General features: G+C 42.7%; 1 protein-coding gene across 4 annotated transcripts in view; it reads right to left on the bottom strand.

The window, feature by feature from the left end:
- Positions 1-13961, bottom strand: part of KCMF1 (potassium channel modulatory factor 1) — a 1043135-nt gene that overhangs the window by 479113 nt on the left and 550061 nt on the right. For all 4 annotated transcript variants that reach the window (XM_044059692.1, XM_044059694.1, XM_044059693.1 and 1 more), the window contains one exon: positions 4433-4572. In XM_044059692.1, coding sequence (XP_043915627.1) covers positions 4433-4572 — 140 coding nt within the window. The remainder of the gene's footprint in view (positions 1-4432; positions 4573-13961) is intronic.

Below are 13961 nucleotides of genomic sequence, written 5' to 3' on the forward strand. Positions count from 1 at the left end.
ATGCACCTGCATTTGTTATCTCCCTCCTTTTATTATTATTTCTGGACATCTCTCAAATTCTGGAATCTTCCATAAGAGAACATAACTTTTTTTAGAATTTTGTTTGAGGAGTTTACCACTGTACTGAGGATTAATCCATGTGGGTTGGATTTCACCTTTACTTTGGGTGGTAGAAAATTACAATTTTTAGATGTGGAATTTTATGTTTGTTTGGATGGAAGGGTACAATACAAACCCTTTCATAAAACCACGGCTGTTAATTTTTTACATGCAGCAAGTATGCATAGTTCACATCTTATTAAGTCTCTTCCAGTAGGGGAGTTTAAGCGTATTGCTAGTAACACTTCGGAAAAGAATAGGTTAAAATTTGAATTCAATCGTGTTCATAAGTTATGTGCCAGAGGGTATTCCCATGAGGTGATCAGGGAAGCTAGAATTAAGGTGGAAAAAGAGGTTAAACTTGATTACCATGGTAAGGGTTCCTTTGGGAGTTCTAGGAGGCAAAAAAGCAAGAGGGTGTTTTTCTCAGATGATAAATTAGTTGAACAAGAGGGCAGTATATTCATTGTTAATAGGTTTTCAGGTTTTTCATCAATATTAAAAATTTGGTGAATTCCTTGTGGCCTATTGTAAGTAGAGATGATAGTTTGAAGGATATATTAAAGTTACGTTCTCTTATGGAAGATTCCAGAATTTGAGAGATGTTAAGTAAGAATAAAAGGAGGGAGATAACAAATGCAGGTGCATATGCCTGTGGTAGATGGCAAGATGATCAATGGCATCATATATAATGCCATGGACCATTTTGACCAATTCCTTTGGTGTCATTTATGTGATTGATTGTAACTGTCCATTACAGAAGTGGTATTTTGGACAAACTAAACGTAAGGTCAAACTGAGAATTATGGAACATCTGGGTGACATAAGATATGTTAGGTTAGATAGTCCCGTGGCTAATCATTTTCATGAGAAGCATGGAGGATCAACGGAAGATTTGATTTTCAGTGTTATGGCTAGACCCTATGGGGTGGGACTAAGGAATAGTAACTTCCAAAGGAGGTTAGTAAGTATGGAATCAAGGTTTATTATTAATTTTAACATTTTCCAACTTGTTCAGCTGAATGCAATAAATCCTGTAACTCTAGTTTCCACACAGTCAAAAACTAACATATTCTGTTTCAGTAAGCCCATGACATGCCGTTGATATTTAAGCATATGAAATTGACAGTTTAAATCCATAATTGCAGACGTGTAAACCTTCTTACCCCATCTATGCAGCTCCCTGGAGTCTCTAGCAGAAGGGGTAGGATTTTTAGCAGTAGAAGCCTTAACACCCTGGGGACACTGAGAAATTGTTTCAGGGTCAGTAGTAGGGTTTTAAAAAAAAAACTTGTGGGAGTCTGGAACCCTGTAATATCAGTTTGGCTTACTAGGTGCCAGAAGAAGGGAATCAGGAGCCATGCTGGATTCTGAGAAAATATCAACAATGTCTAAAACAGGAGGTATAGCCAAAGGCCTATGCAGTGGAAGAAGGAAATCCCCAAGCCTCTTTTTGGATTCTGAAAAATCCTGACTCTCCCAATGAAAATGTTCCCTTAAGGTATGCAAAGTTTCTCCAAAAGAAAAATCCTCAGGAGGGGAAGCAGAACGGATGGATTCTTCTGCATCAGAGTCCTCATAAGCTGGGATAGAAAATTCCTGATCAGAAGAGGAATCAGAAGAAATGGAAAGCTGATCTGAAGATTCATAATCAGTGCCTTGCCTAGGCCTCTTAGCAGTAGGGGGGTGGGTGGGAACCCCTCATCTAGGTAACTAAATCCTCAGCCATTTTGATAATTTGTTTTTTAGGCATAGGGCCCTGAACACATGGTCCATGCATCTTTTTTTAGACATAAAAGTTGGTTTTGGCCTGGTTTTTGATGATGGCGTCTGTTTAATATACAAATCTTTAAGGCCTGAAAACACCCCCAGAAGCCAGTGCCTGCTCAATGGCTCCGGACCCATCTAAGGGAGAGACATCCCCGGGTTCATGGGTCTAGGTAGTGGCCTGCGAATCAAAAGTAGCGGGTTATCAGGGGCTGCAAAAGCACCTGAGTACCGTTGACTGGCTTAGGGGAAGCTTCATAGTCAGTTTTGGACCTCAACGGTATGTCTCTGTCTTTTTGTGAATTCTGGTAGTCTGATGGCTAAACGACGACATTTCTGGATAGTTAAATCTTGAGCCAAAATATTTAGAAGCAAAAATATACAGACGCTTAATAGTGCGCCGGTTAAATTTGGCACAAAACTGACAGCAAGGCACTTTGTGGTCAGGGCCTAGGCAAGGAATACAGTACAAATGAAAATCCTTATGAGGTATTTGCTTCCCACAAGTAATGCAATTAACTTTTACTGATATCGGTAAAGAGCAAGAAAAAGTTTCCCCAACGGGGTACTTAGCTTTAGTTTGAAGACTTCGGTTCTGAAACCTGAAAACAAAAATTTCAGGAGTCGGTCGACCGGCACTTGCAAACTGCTTCGGGCAATGTGCGACAAGACAGACTGATTAAAATGGCATCGGCTGCATGTTTTATACCCCTGATGACCTGATGTCATGGAAGAAGAAAGAGCAACCGACACAGGACCCAAGACTTTGTTATTCAGGCCGACTGAGGGCAACCTGCCATCAGATTACCCAAATGTAACGACTGCAACAGTGAAACACAAAGAACATCAGGTAATCACTGGATTACTAAAGCAGTCCGCAGTAAGCAATAGCTAACAGTAGACAGTTTCTGAAAACCCTTGGTGCTGTGGAAAGCCCTACAAGCAATTAAGTAAATTAAAAATGCCATCCCCCAGCAAAAAATCTGAGGAAGCACCTATCTGTTTTCTGAATAGGGATATGCACCTTTCAGATCCAATGTAACCAACCGCACACCTGCATGCAGAAGAAATAGGAAGTCTGTAGCTTAACACCTTGAACCTGGGAACTTTCATGAAAGTACAGAGTCTTGAGAGGTCTTACATGGACCCTCCGTGATCATTCCTTTCTGTGGACTAGAAACCATTTGGAGTAGAAGTCTCTGCCTTGAAGTTGAGCAGGGACAACTTCTATCACTTTTTGTTAGAGAAAAAAATCTGGAGGGAATCTTCTCCTTTGGGAACTTGAAAGATCCCTGACAGGCAAGTTTTGCTGTTCCAATGCAGTCTGTACTGTTATTTGATGATACTCAAGATGCATAGGTCAGTTGTAATTCCTTTCCATATAGGGAGACAGACATAAGGAAGGTCTGCTTGTTATCTTTTGGGAAGTCAGGGGGTGAAAAACAGGAAAGTCATGGCAGGAACAGAGGGTGGAAGACTGGCATCCAGATGGCTGCAAAGCAGCTCACCGGGATGAGTCACTCCTGACCATCCGGGAGACTGATTTCAGAGAATATTCATCCAGCTTTCTCCTCACTTTATCCCTATGCCTTTTCTTGGGTGGAAATTTAAATGAGGTAAATGGACTAACTGATGACATGGATGAACACGCCATGTCCTAAAACAGTTAATCTTGTGGAAGCCCAGAGTACACCACCTATTTCGGAATGTTTTGGACACAAACCATTGGCAGACAGGACAAATCCTGACATGCTCTATACCAAGACAAAAAAAATACAACTAGTACAGTAGTATCTATATGGGATCTACCTACCACACTCCACTTTGCCCTTTTCTTAATAAACATAAGGAAGGTAGCAATATGTTGCTCTTAAATCTTCGGACAACATACCATAAGCCCCCCCCCCCCCCACCTGGGGGCAGGGCACAATGAGGTATTAATCTGCCCAAGTGCCAATGGAATTGTATGGCAGTGGACTATGCACTACTGAGCAACATTATGTCTGAGTATGCATGCTGTGGCAAGAATGTTGTGAAGACAGCATAGGAGTACATTCACTTTTCAACTAGTACACTGAGCATGCCCTACAATACATGTATGCTGCACCATGGGGAAGGGCCAAATAGAACACCTACTGGTAAAGTCCCAGACACAAGGAATACAGCAACAATAATTAAAATAAAACATCATCTTCGGTTCTAACCTCAAAGTCAAAAGTAACAAGTACAAACAGACAAAAGGGTTGAAAGATGAAGCACATTTTCAATATTCTTTACTCTTCTTTGTTCTAAACGGTTCCAGTTCACCAAGAGGACACCTACTTTATCATACAGGAAAAAATTACATGCATTTCAGAAACTACAAATAAGTAAACAGTTGACTGTTAATCATCCTGTTCATACCAAGTTTTCATTTAGCATGGCAGAGAAACTGCAAAGAAAACAGCCTAAAGTACCAGCAAATTTCACATTACATAAAAACATGAAATAGTGACTCCAAATGGATCACTGCAAATATGATGCAGTGAACAATGCTTTAAGTGCGATATGAAACTTTCCCACTTACTACTTCTGTTGATGTTTCTGCGTGTTCTGAAGTAACATGTTCCTGTAGCGACGTTTCTGTAAAACCCATTTTCCCACAATAAGGACAAGTAAAAGACTGAGGCTGTTCTATTGAAAAAGCTTCCCCACCGTAATACAAATCTGGGAAAAAACATTTTAGAAATTCATTAACAATAATGACAATGTACTCCAAAGTAACTATTCGATACCTTCATGTAAAATTACACAAGTGAAAATTGTTCCAACTTACATTTCCAAAATAAACCCAATGAGCCGAAACAAACATACCTATTCAAAGTGATTTAAATTATGCTTTATACTACTACACAGTTTTAAAGGATGCTTCCACACTGACAGCAATGCAGCAAGTGTAGAACTACAAAATGTTTTTTTTTTTTTATATGACCAAGCAAAGTAAGTTCTATGCAAAACGACAACTCAGGTAACAAACCAAGGCTCAAGGACACAGTCTCCAAAACGAAAAAAAGTAAAACAGGTTTATTACTTTGCAACTAAAAGTACAGTTTTGTACCTACCATAAATGTAGATGTCCGATAGGTATGCATCTGCAGTCATAACAAATGGGTTTGTCCTGCCTCAGGCAGCCCTTTGGTCGGCCGGATTCCAAAGTCTGGGTCTGGCCTCGGCTGATGTCGCACTTTCCCCGACGTCAGAGCTTCTGGGGTATAAAGGCATCAGCTGACGCCATTTTCCTCAGCGTTTCTTGCCCCAGATGCCAGGTGCCCTCTAGGAAGGCTAAATTTGGATAAATGCTGTAAAGTTCCAAACAGTAGCAATATATATATATATATATATATATATATATATATATATATATATACAAACAAACAAATACATCATAATAGATTCCCCCAGCTAGCTGAAAGAGGGGTAAGCACCCTAGGAATACCACAGAGGGGAAGGAGGGTGGGTAATCCTGACTGCAGATGCATACCTATCGGACATCTACATTTATGGTAGGTACAAAACTGTACTATGTCCTTCAAGGATGCATCTGCAGTCATAACAAATGGGTAGAATACCATAGCCAAACTGGGGGAGGAGGCACTGAGAGAAGGATGGTGTAGTTAGGATCACTTGCAGAACTGCAGTTGCAAACCCTGCTCGCGATCTGGAGTATAAAGGAAGATTACAATGCTTGTCAAATGTATGCATGGAGCTCCAAGTAGCAGCTTCTAAAATGTCCTTGGTAGCCACCCCTCGTAGGAAAGCTGTAGTGGTGGCTGTGGCCCTTGTGGAATGAGGCCTGATATTTTCAGGAGCTGCCTTTCTATGAAAGGAGTAGCAAAACGAATGCAATTTCCTATCCATTTTGAAATTGTCTGTTTGGAAATTGCTCTTCCTTGCACCCTCATTGCGTATGCTACAAAAAGTTGGTCAGTTTTTCTGTTGGTTTTAGTTCTGTCCAGATAGTAGCGTAATTGTCTGTGTATATCCAAGGTGTGCAGAAGTTTTTCTCCTTTGTTCTGTGGGTTAGGGAAGAACGTAGGCAAATGAATAGCTTGGTTCAAGGATACCCTGGATACCACCTTTGGCATGAAGGTAGGATTGGTTCTCAGTGACACTCTATCCTGGTGGAAAATAAGAAAAGGCTGCACTGCCATTAATGCCTGTAACTCCGATACTCTTCTTGCTGAAGTGATTGCCAGAAGGAAAGCAGTTTTCCAAGATAAAAACTGTAGATCTGCTGATGCTGCTGGTTCAAAGGGAGGTAGTGTCAATTTTTCCAGCACAAAATTGAGATCCCATGCAGGTAGAGGGGGTCTCCTTGGAGGTTTAACATTTTTGATCCCTCTCAAAAGTTGTCTGAAAAGAGGGTGAGAGAAGATAGGGGGATCCATATTGTATTCTGCTGAAATTGCTGAAGCATGAATCTTAATGGAAGAATAAGACCGTCCATTGTGGAACAGTTCTGCTAAGTATTCTAGGATGTGTGTTAGATTTGCCACTGTGACATCTGTGCCCTTTGATGTGCTCCAAATGAGGAATCTCTTCCATTTAGCTGAGTATGTTTTCCTTGTGGAGGGTCTGCGAGCCTCCAGGATAATGTCCTTGACCCTCTGAGATAAAACAGTTTGGTTTGGTTAAGGAATTTTCCAGGCAGTTAGTTGCAGTGTTTTCAAGTTTGGATGCAGTATGTTGAAATTGTTCTGCGTTAGAAGAAGAGGCCATAGGGGTAGAGGCCATGAGTTCGCCTGAGACATGCTTCTCAGTAGCAGATACCAGTGTTGTCTTGGCCAGTCTGGAGCTATTATTATCACCTTTGGCTGTTCCTCCCTGATCTTCAGCAGAACCTTGTACATCAATGGGAGAGGTGGAAAGGCATATACTGTTAGGGCATTCCAGCTGAATGAGAGAGAGTCCACCCTCCAGGCTTGTGGGTGGTATGTCCTTGAGCAGAATTTCTTCATTTGGTGGTTGAGTGGGAAGGCGAACAGATCTATCTCTGGCATTCCCCACTTCTTTATGAGTTTGAAGATGTCTGGATGCAGTCTCCATTCGTGAGCATCCATGGTAGTTCTGCTTAAGCTGTCTGCTAGTGAATTCTCTTTTCCTGGTACAAATTTTGTAGCTGGATATTGAGATTCAGGCATAGGTTCCACAGATTCATTGCCATCCGGCAGAGAGGGTAGGAATGCGTGCCTCCCTGTTTGTTTATGTACCACATGACCGTGGTGTTGTCTGTCCTTACCAATAGATGTCCTTGCTGGAGGAATGGCTTGAAAGCCTCGATTGCATGCTTCACTGCCAGCATCTCCTTTTGGTTTATGTGCATGCTTTGCTGTCCTTGAGGCCATAGGCCATGGATACATTTGGTGATGGTCTGCCTTGGTTTTGGTTTGTTGAAAGGCACCCCTCTGTTGGACTGGCAGGCCTGAGCTCACCACAGGAATTCCTTTTGAAGGCATAGAATGATTGGTATCATGGTTTCTAGACTGTGCCTGTGTTGAGACCATACATTCCTTAGGTACCATTGTAATTTCCTCATATGCAGCCTGGCATGTGGGATCAAGATTATGCAGGATGCCATGAAACCCAGGGCCTGCAGGACTTTCCTTGCAGTAAGCTGAGTTTGTCTTGTCAAAGTCATGAAATAATCTGGAAGTTGTTTTTGTTTTTCTTCTGTGAGAAAAGCCATCTGAGTGATTGTATCCAGATCCGCACCCAAAAAGGTTATCCTTTAGGATGGCACTAGTCTTGACTTTTGGATGTTGACTGTGTATCCCAAGGCCTGTAGCAGGTGTATGACATAGGCCAAGTCCTTTAACAATTTTGTCTTGTTGTCTGCTTGTATTAGGCAGTCGTCCAGGTATGGGTAAATTTGAATTCCCTGAAGTCTGCAATGTGCAATTACTGATGCCAGGCATTTCGTGAATACTCTGGGTGCAGTAGATAAGCCAAAGGGCAATGCTGAGAACTGATAATGCTCTGATCCTGCAAGAAATCTGAGGTGTCTTCTGCAATCTGGTCGGATAGGGACGTGCAGGCATGCCTCCTTGAGATCTAGAGTAACCAGCCAAGACTCCTTGCCCGACATGGGAAGAAGTTGCTGTAGGGTCAGCATTTTGAATTTTGGCACAATGAGATATGTGTTCAGTGCGGACAAGTCGAGAATAGGCCTCCATTGGTTTTCTTTTCTTGGTACAAGGAATAGTCTGGAGTAAAATCCTTGGCCTTGTTCCATAGATGGTACCCTTTCTATCGCTTTCATCTGAAGTAAATTGTTGATTTGTCTTAAAGCCTCTGCCTTCTGATTTGGTGGAAGGTTTGGCATTCTGCTTCTTTTTGGTAAAGTGTGGAAGTGAAACCTGTATCCTTTGTCTATTGTCTGCAATGTCCATGGGTCCTTTGTAATGCAATGCCAGTTTTTTGAGAATAAAGCCAGCTTTCCGCCCAAGGGAGCTACCAGTTGATCCCTGGTAGGCGGAATCAGAGTCAAGTCATTGTGTCTGTCCTGTGGTAGTGGTTGTAGTTGCAGCTGTGGTACTATTCCTCTGGTTGGCAGGCTGCCACTGACGGCCGCTGTAGGCACCCTTTGATTGACCTCTGCCTCTAGGGCGTCTATTCCTGCCCCTCTGTGCTCTGGAGGTGTCTGGAAAGGACCAATTCTTTGTAGGCCAGTTTCTGCTGAACCTCGGAGGTTGGACCTGCAGAAATTCCTTTACTGTTTGCACAGATTTTGCTTTTTCTTCCACTTTCTTTAGAATCTCCTGTGCAGGGGAGCCAAATAAACTTTGTTTCTCCATAGGAGCATCAAGGAGTTTAGCCTTGACATGGTCTGGCAAGGATTGCTTTTAGCCAGGCATGCCTACGAATTACTGCTCCAGTCATAGCTGATCTAAATGAAGCCTCCAGTGCATCATAGCCACATTTTAAGAAATGATTACTGACCTGCTGAGAATTGTGTACCAAATCCTGAAGGGATTTACGGTCTAAAGGTTCAGGGGAAGAAAGCTTCTTATTCAGCTGATCTAACAAAAATTCTTGGTACTGTATCATATGAAATTGACAGTTTAATGCCCTGGCAGAAAGAGTAGCAGATGTATAAACCTTTTTACTCCATCTCTCCAATGCTCTAGACTCTCTTTCAGAGGGTAGGGGATTTTTGGCAGTAGCAGCTGCAACTCCTTTTGGGCCCTGAGAAATAGTTTCTTGGTCTGCAGCATGGGCTTTATAGAGGTGGAAGTGAGAATCCGGGACCCTGTAATATCTGTCAGGTTTGGCAGGGGCCGGGGGAAGAGAATCAGGGGCAGAACTGAAATCATTATACACATCATCAATTACAGTTAGAACAGGTGGTATGGCCAAGGGCCTATGCTGGGGCAAATGCAGAAATGTCCTTAATCTTATTCTAGAATCAGAAAAATCCTGACCCTGCCATTGAAAGTGCTCCCTCATGTAGTGCAAAGTTTCCCCAAAGGAAAATTCTTCAGGAGGGGAGGCCGAAGGAACAGAATCTTCTGCATCTGAATCCTCATAAGGCGAGTAGGCCCCTTCCTGTTGGTCTGAATGATCAGATCCATCGGAGGAGTAATCAGAGGAGAGAGGTTCAGAGGGATCAGTCCTGGGCCTTTTGTCTGGTGGAGGTTGGGAGGCCCTGTCTGGGTGAGGTTGGGAACCCCTAATTAAGGATATAAGGTCCTCAGCAAGACTGAGAATCTGAGAACTTGAGGAAGGCCTCTGAGAAGTAGATTTGGCAGGCAAAGCTTTTGAAAGTTTGGCAGCTTTAGCCCTGGAGAAGGCCTTAATAGACATAGAAGCTGGGGGTCTAGCTGCCCCACGTGCAGGAGTAGAAATGTCCAAAGGAATGGTGTCAGACCATTCTTGAGCACTAGCTTCGGTAGGGAAATCTGTAGCCGACTCAGCCGGGGCCTCTCTGGCCTCGGTTGTCGGAGGTATGGTTTCGGTCGTAGTAAGAACAGAGGACTCTGTTTCAGCCGAAACCGAGACACTCGTAGGCCTAGCCGTGGTTTCAGCCGAAACCGCGGGCGTCGGTCCTTTTCCTTGCGTTTTTTGGCCATATGCGTAGTCGGAGTCTCCGACGGCATTTTATATGCAAAATCAGCTCCAAAAAATTCTTCTGCAAACTCCAACCGACGTCTAAGAGTCCGTCGGTTGAAGGAGGCACAGGCTAAACAAGCTGATACGTCGTGGTCTGGGCCTAAGCAAGGAAGACAGTAAGAATGGAAATCCTTATGAAGTATTTGTTTCCCACAAGTTAAACAATTATTTAGTTTTTCTGACATCGGCTGAGGCAAGAAAGAGTCCCCAACGGGGTACTTAGCTTTTTTCGAAGTCTTCGGTAGCTGAAATCTCTGGATCTCACCGACCGGCACTTGCGAACAGCTTCTGCTTCGGGCACCGCGCGGCAAGAAAGACTGAGGAAAATGGCGTTGGCTGATGCCTTTATACCCCAGAAGTGCTGACGTCGGGGAAAGTGCGACATCAGCCGAGGCCAGACCCAGACTTTGGAATCCGGCCGACCGAAGGGCTGCCTGAGGCAGGACAACCCATTTGTTATGACTGCAGATGCATCCTTGAAGGACATCAGTATGATACAAAATAAAAGGTTAAGTGCTTTTTGTCTTAATTTAGAAGACTTCTTCAGACCTACAACAGTAGCACAAGTGCTCACTTTAATGGTATTGCATAAGTAATTAAGCTTGGACACATGACATCAGCCACAAGTCAAATACAAAAACAGCAACTGTGAAAACCTGTAAAGAACAAAAATGTATTGCTGCTTTTGTGCACAAATAAAGACATATTAAATCACTGCATTTAGGTGGACAGAGTGTAACTCTTAAAATATGTGATAAATTATGAAAAAACTATGGAAATATATATATTAATGTAAATATTTATATACACATTGTTATGAGTTACAAGAGCGCTCCAAGTGGACTAAAAGAACGCTGCACTCAAATTAAAATAAAATAGAATAAGAGACTGCAATTTCAACTTTAACCAGTGTTGACTGACTCAACTGTAATGCTTTCACAAATCACCAACAAGGGTGAAGCAAGCTTAGATGCAAGATGAGACATTTTTAGAAAGATTTAAAACATGAAGCGAAAAACCTGCATTCTTTTACTCAACTACAAATAGAGCTGTTGAAAAGACTTGGACAAAAGACTTGTCTAGCGCATTAGGCTCTTTAATTTCAGAATACAGGCAATGGAAGTGACTTCATTCAAACCTGGGGGGTTTTGAGAGTTGAGACGCAGTTGCCAAATCAACTCCTGTCTTTCCACAATTAGATAAGGACCCCCTTTTAGATTAACAGTAACCTGACAAATCACTCCAAAGTGAAAGTGGTGTGTTGGGTGTTCAGCACAATGCCTTGCCAATGCGTTAGGTGACTTTTTTCTAATATGGTATGTGTGCTCATAAATCCTCTCTCTTAGTTTTCTGTCCGTCGTACCAACATAATATGCTGGACAGGCTACACAACTAGCCAGGTAGACAACAGATTTAGAGTTACAGTTAAATCTACCCTTAGTTTTTACCTTAAAGGAACCTGTTGTGAATTCTGTCCCTGTTGCTATATATCTGCAATAGTTACAGTTTGCACATTTAAATGTATCACCAGATATACTACAGGGCTGGGGTTCCATTTCTAAGATCCGTTTCAAGTTCCTGTCCTTCCTGTAAATAAAAGATGGTGAATTACCCAACTTCTCCAACACGTCTGGTTCCATCATGAAGATGCTCCAGTTTATTTTAAATATAACCTCAATTGCTTTGACTTCCAAACAAAATATGGTGACAAAAAGTACAGTTGTGTACACTTACCATAAATGTAGATGTTCGAGTGTATTCATTGTTGCAGTCATTACATTTGGGTAATCTGCTGGCAGGTTGCCATCAGTCGGCCTGAATTCCAAAGTCTTGGGTCCTGCGTCGGTTGCCATCTTCTCTTCCATGACGTCAGGGGTAAAAAAAACATGCAGCCAACGCCATTTTCTTTAGTTTTTCTTGCCCCCGATGTCAGGTGCCCCCAAAAAGGTAGCAGTATTATATATATATATATATATATATATATATATATATATATATATATATATATATATATACATGCATCAATATAAACTTTACCTTCATCAAATACACCACATAGGTTGTAGAAGATAGAGAAGGAAAGAAAAACTGTAGAATGACAGGGGGATGGCGGGAGGGTAACCTGGACTGCAACAGTGAATACAATATCATCTACATTTATGGTAAGTGTACACAACTGTACTATGTTCTTTGTGTTTCACTGTTGCAGTCATTACATTTGGGTAGAATTCCAAAGCTATGGTTGGGAGGCTGGAGCTAAACAGCATTAGGTGCGGCTATAAGGCCCTGCAGCACTGCAGTGGCAAAGCCTGCCCTGGACATAGTGTAGACAGGCAAATGGTAATGCTTTATAAAGGTGTGAACAGAACCCCAAGTAGCAGCCTCTAGAATGCCTTTGGTTGGTACTCCTCTGAGAAAGGCTGCCGAAGTAGCTGCAGCTCTGGTGGAATGAGATCTAATGCCCTTGGGCACGGGTTTACCATGGTGTGAGTAGCAGAAACGGATGCAGTGGCTTATCCACTTTGAAATTGTCTGTTTTGAGATAGCCTCTCGTTCTGATCCTGCAGCATATGACACTAGTATTTGCTCAGTTTTTCTTAGAGCTTTTGTCCTGCTCAAGTAGAATCTTAGCTGTCTGTGTACGTCCAAGGAATGCAGAATTCTCCCCTTTGTTCTGCGGATTTGGGTAAAATGTTGGCAGATGAATTGGTTGGTTAAGAGCCACACTGGAAACCACCTTAGGCATAAAAGTAGGATTTGTCCTCAGATATACTGTCTGGGTAAAATATGATAAAAGGCTCTACAGCCATGAGGGCCTGTAGCTCTGAAACCCTTCTTGCTGAAGTAATTGCTAGTAGCAGAACTGTCTTCCATGATGAGCTGTATGTCAGCGATAGCAGCTGGTTCAAATGGAGGCAGGGTGAGCTTTTCCAACACATAACTGAGGTCCCATGCGGGTAATGGTGCTCTTCTAGGAGGCCTTAGGTTTTTGGCTCCCCTAAGATACTGCTTTAGTAAGGGATGAGAAAAGATTGGTGGCTCTGTATTGTAATGAACCGAAATGGCAGAGGTATGGAGTGTAACTGTGGTGGTGGTGCTGCGGTAGCTTTGTCGCCTCACAGTAAGACGTTGTCCTGTTCGATTCTCAGCTCAAGCGTCTTATGTGTGGAGACATGCGTGAATGGGCGTACCTTCGTTGAAGGTTGTGCATCACGGCTGGCAACTCGGTACGTAAAAATCTACTGCCAATCATCAGCGGGCCGGAGTTCCACTGTGGCAACCCCTAACCGGGAAAAGCCAAGATATACAACATGGATTTTGATTGATGAGAAAGATAGGCCTTTGTCAAGCATCTCAGTTAAGTATTGTAATACCTGAGAAATATGTGGTTCTGCTGTATCAGTTCCTTGTGCTCGATTCCAAGCACAAAATCTCTTCCATTTGTCATCATAAGATTTTCTAGTACTAGGCCTTCTGGCTTCCAAAATGACATCCATCACAGCTTTACTGAGAGGTGTCGTTGGTATGATTACATGATTAGCCATGCTGCCAGGCTCAGAGTCTGTAGTTGATTGTGCAGTATCTGACTGTTTTGCTGAGACAGTAGTTGTGGTCTTTGAGGCAAGGTCCAAGCTGGGTATTGAGACAAGTTCCTTAGGATTGGGTACCAGTATTGGCGGGGCCAGTCCGGGGCAATTAATATAATCCTTGGCTTCTCTTGTCTGACTTTTAGGAGGACCTTGGGTAGAAGAGGCAGAGGAGGAAAGGCGTAAACTGACAGGTTTTTCCAACTGAAAGATAGGGCATCCACTTTCCATGCTTGTCTGTGATAAGTCCTTGTGCAGAATCTTTTCAGTTGACAATTTTGAGGAGAGGCAAACAGATCTATGTCTGGGCTCCCCCATTTCTCCGTTATCATGCTGAATACTTGTGGATTTAGTTTCCAC

This window comes from Protopterus annectens, chromosome 17.part0 (genome assembly GCF_019279795.1).
Source record: "Protopterus annectens isolate FY-2018-M chromosome 17.part0, PAN1.0, whole genome shotgun sequence".
Taxonomy (NCBI): domain Eukaryota; kingdom Metazoa; phylum Chordata; order Ceratodontiformes; family Protopteridae; genus Protopterus; species Protopterus annectens.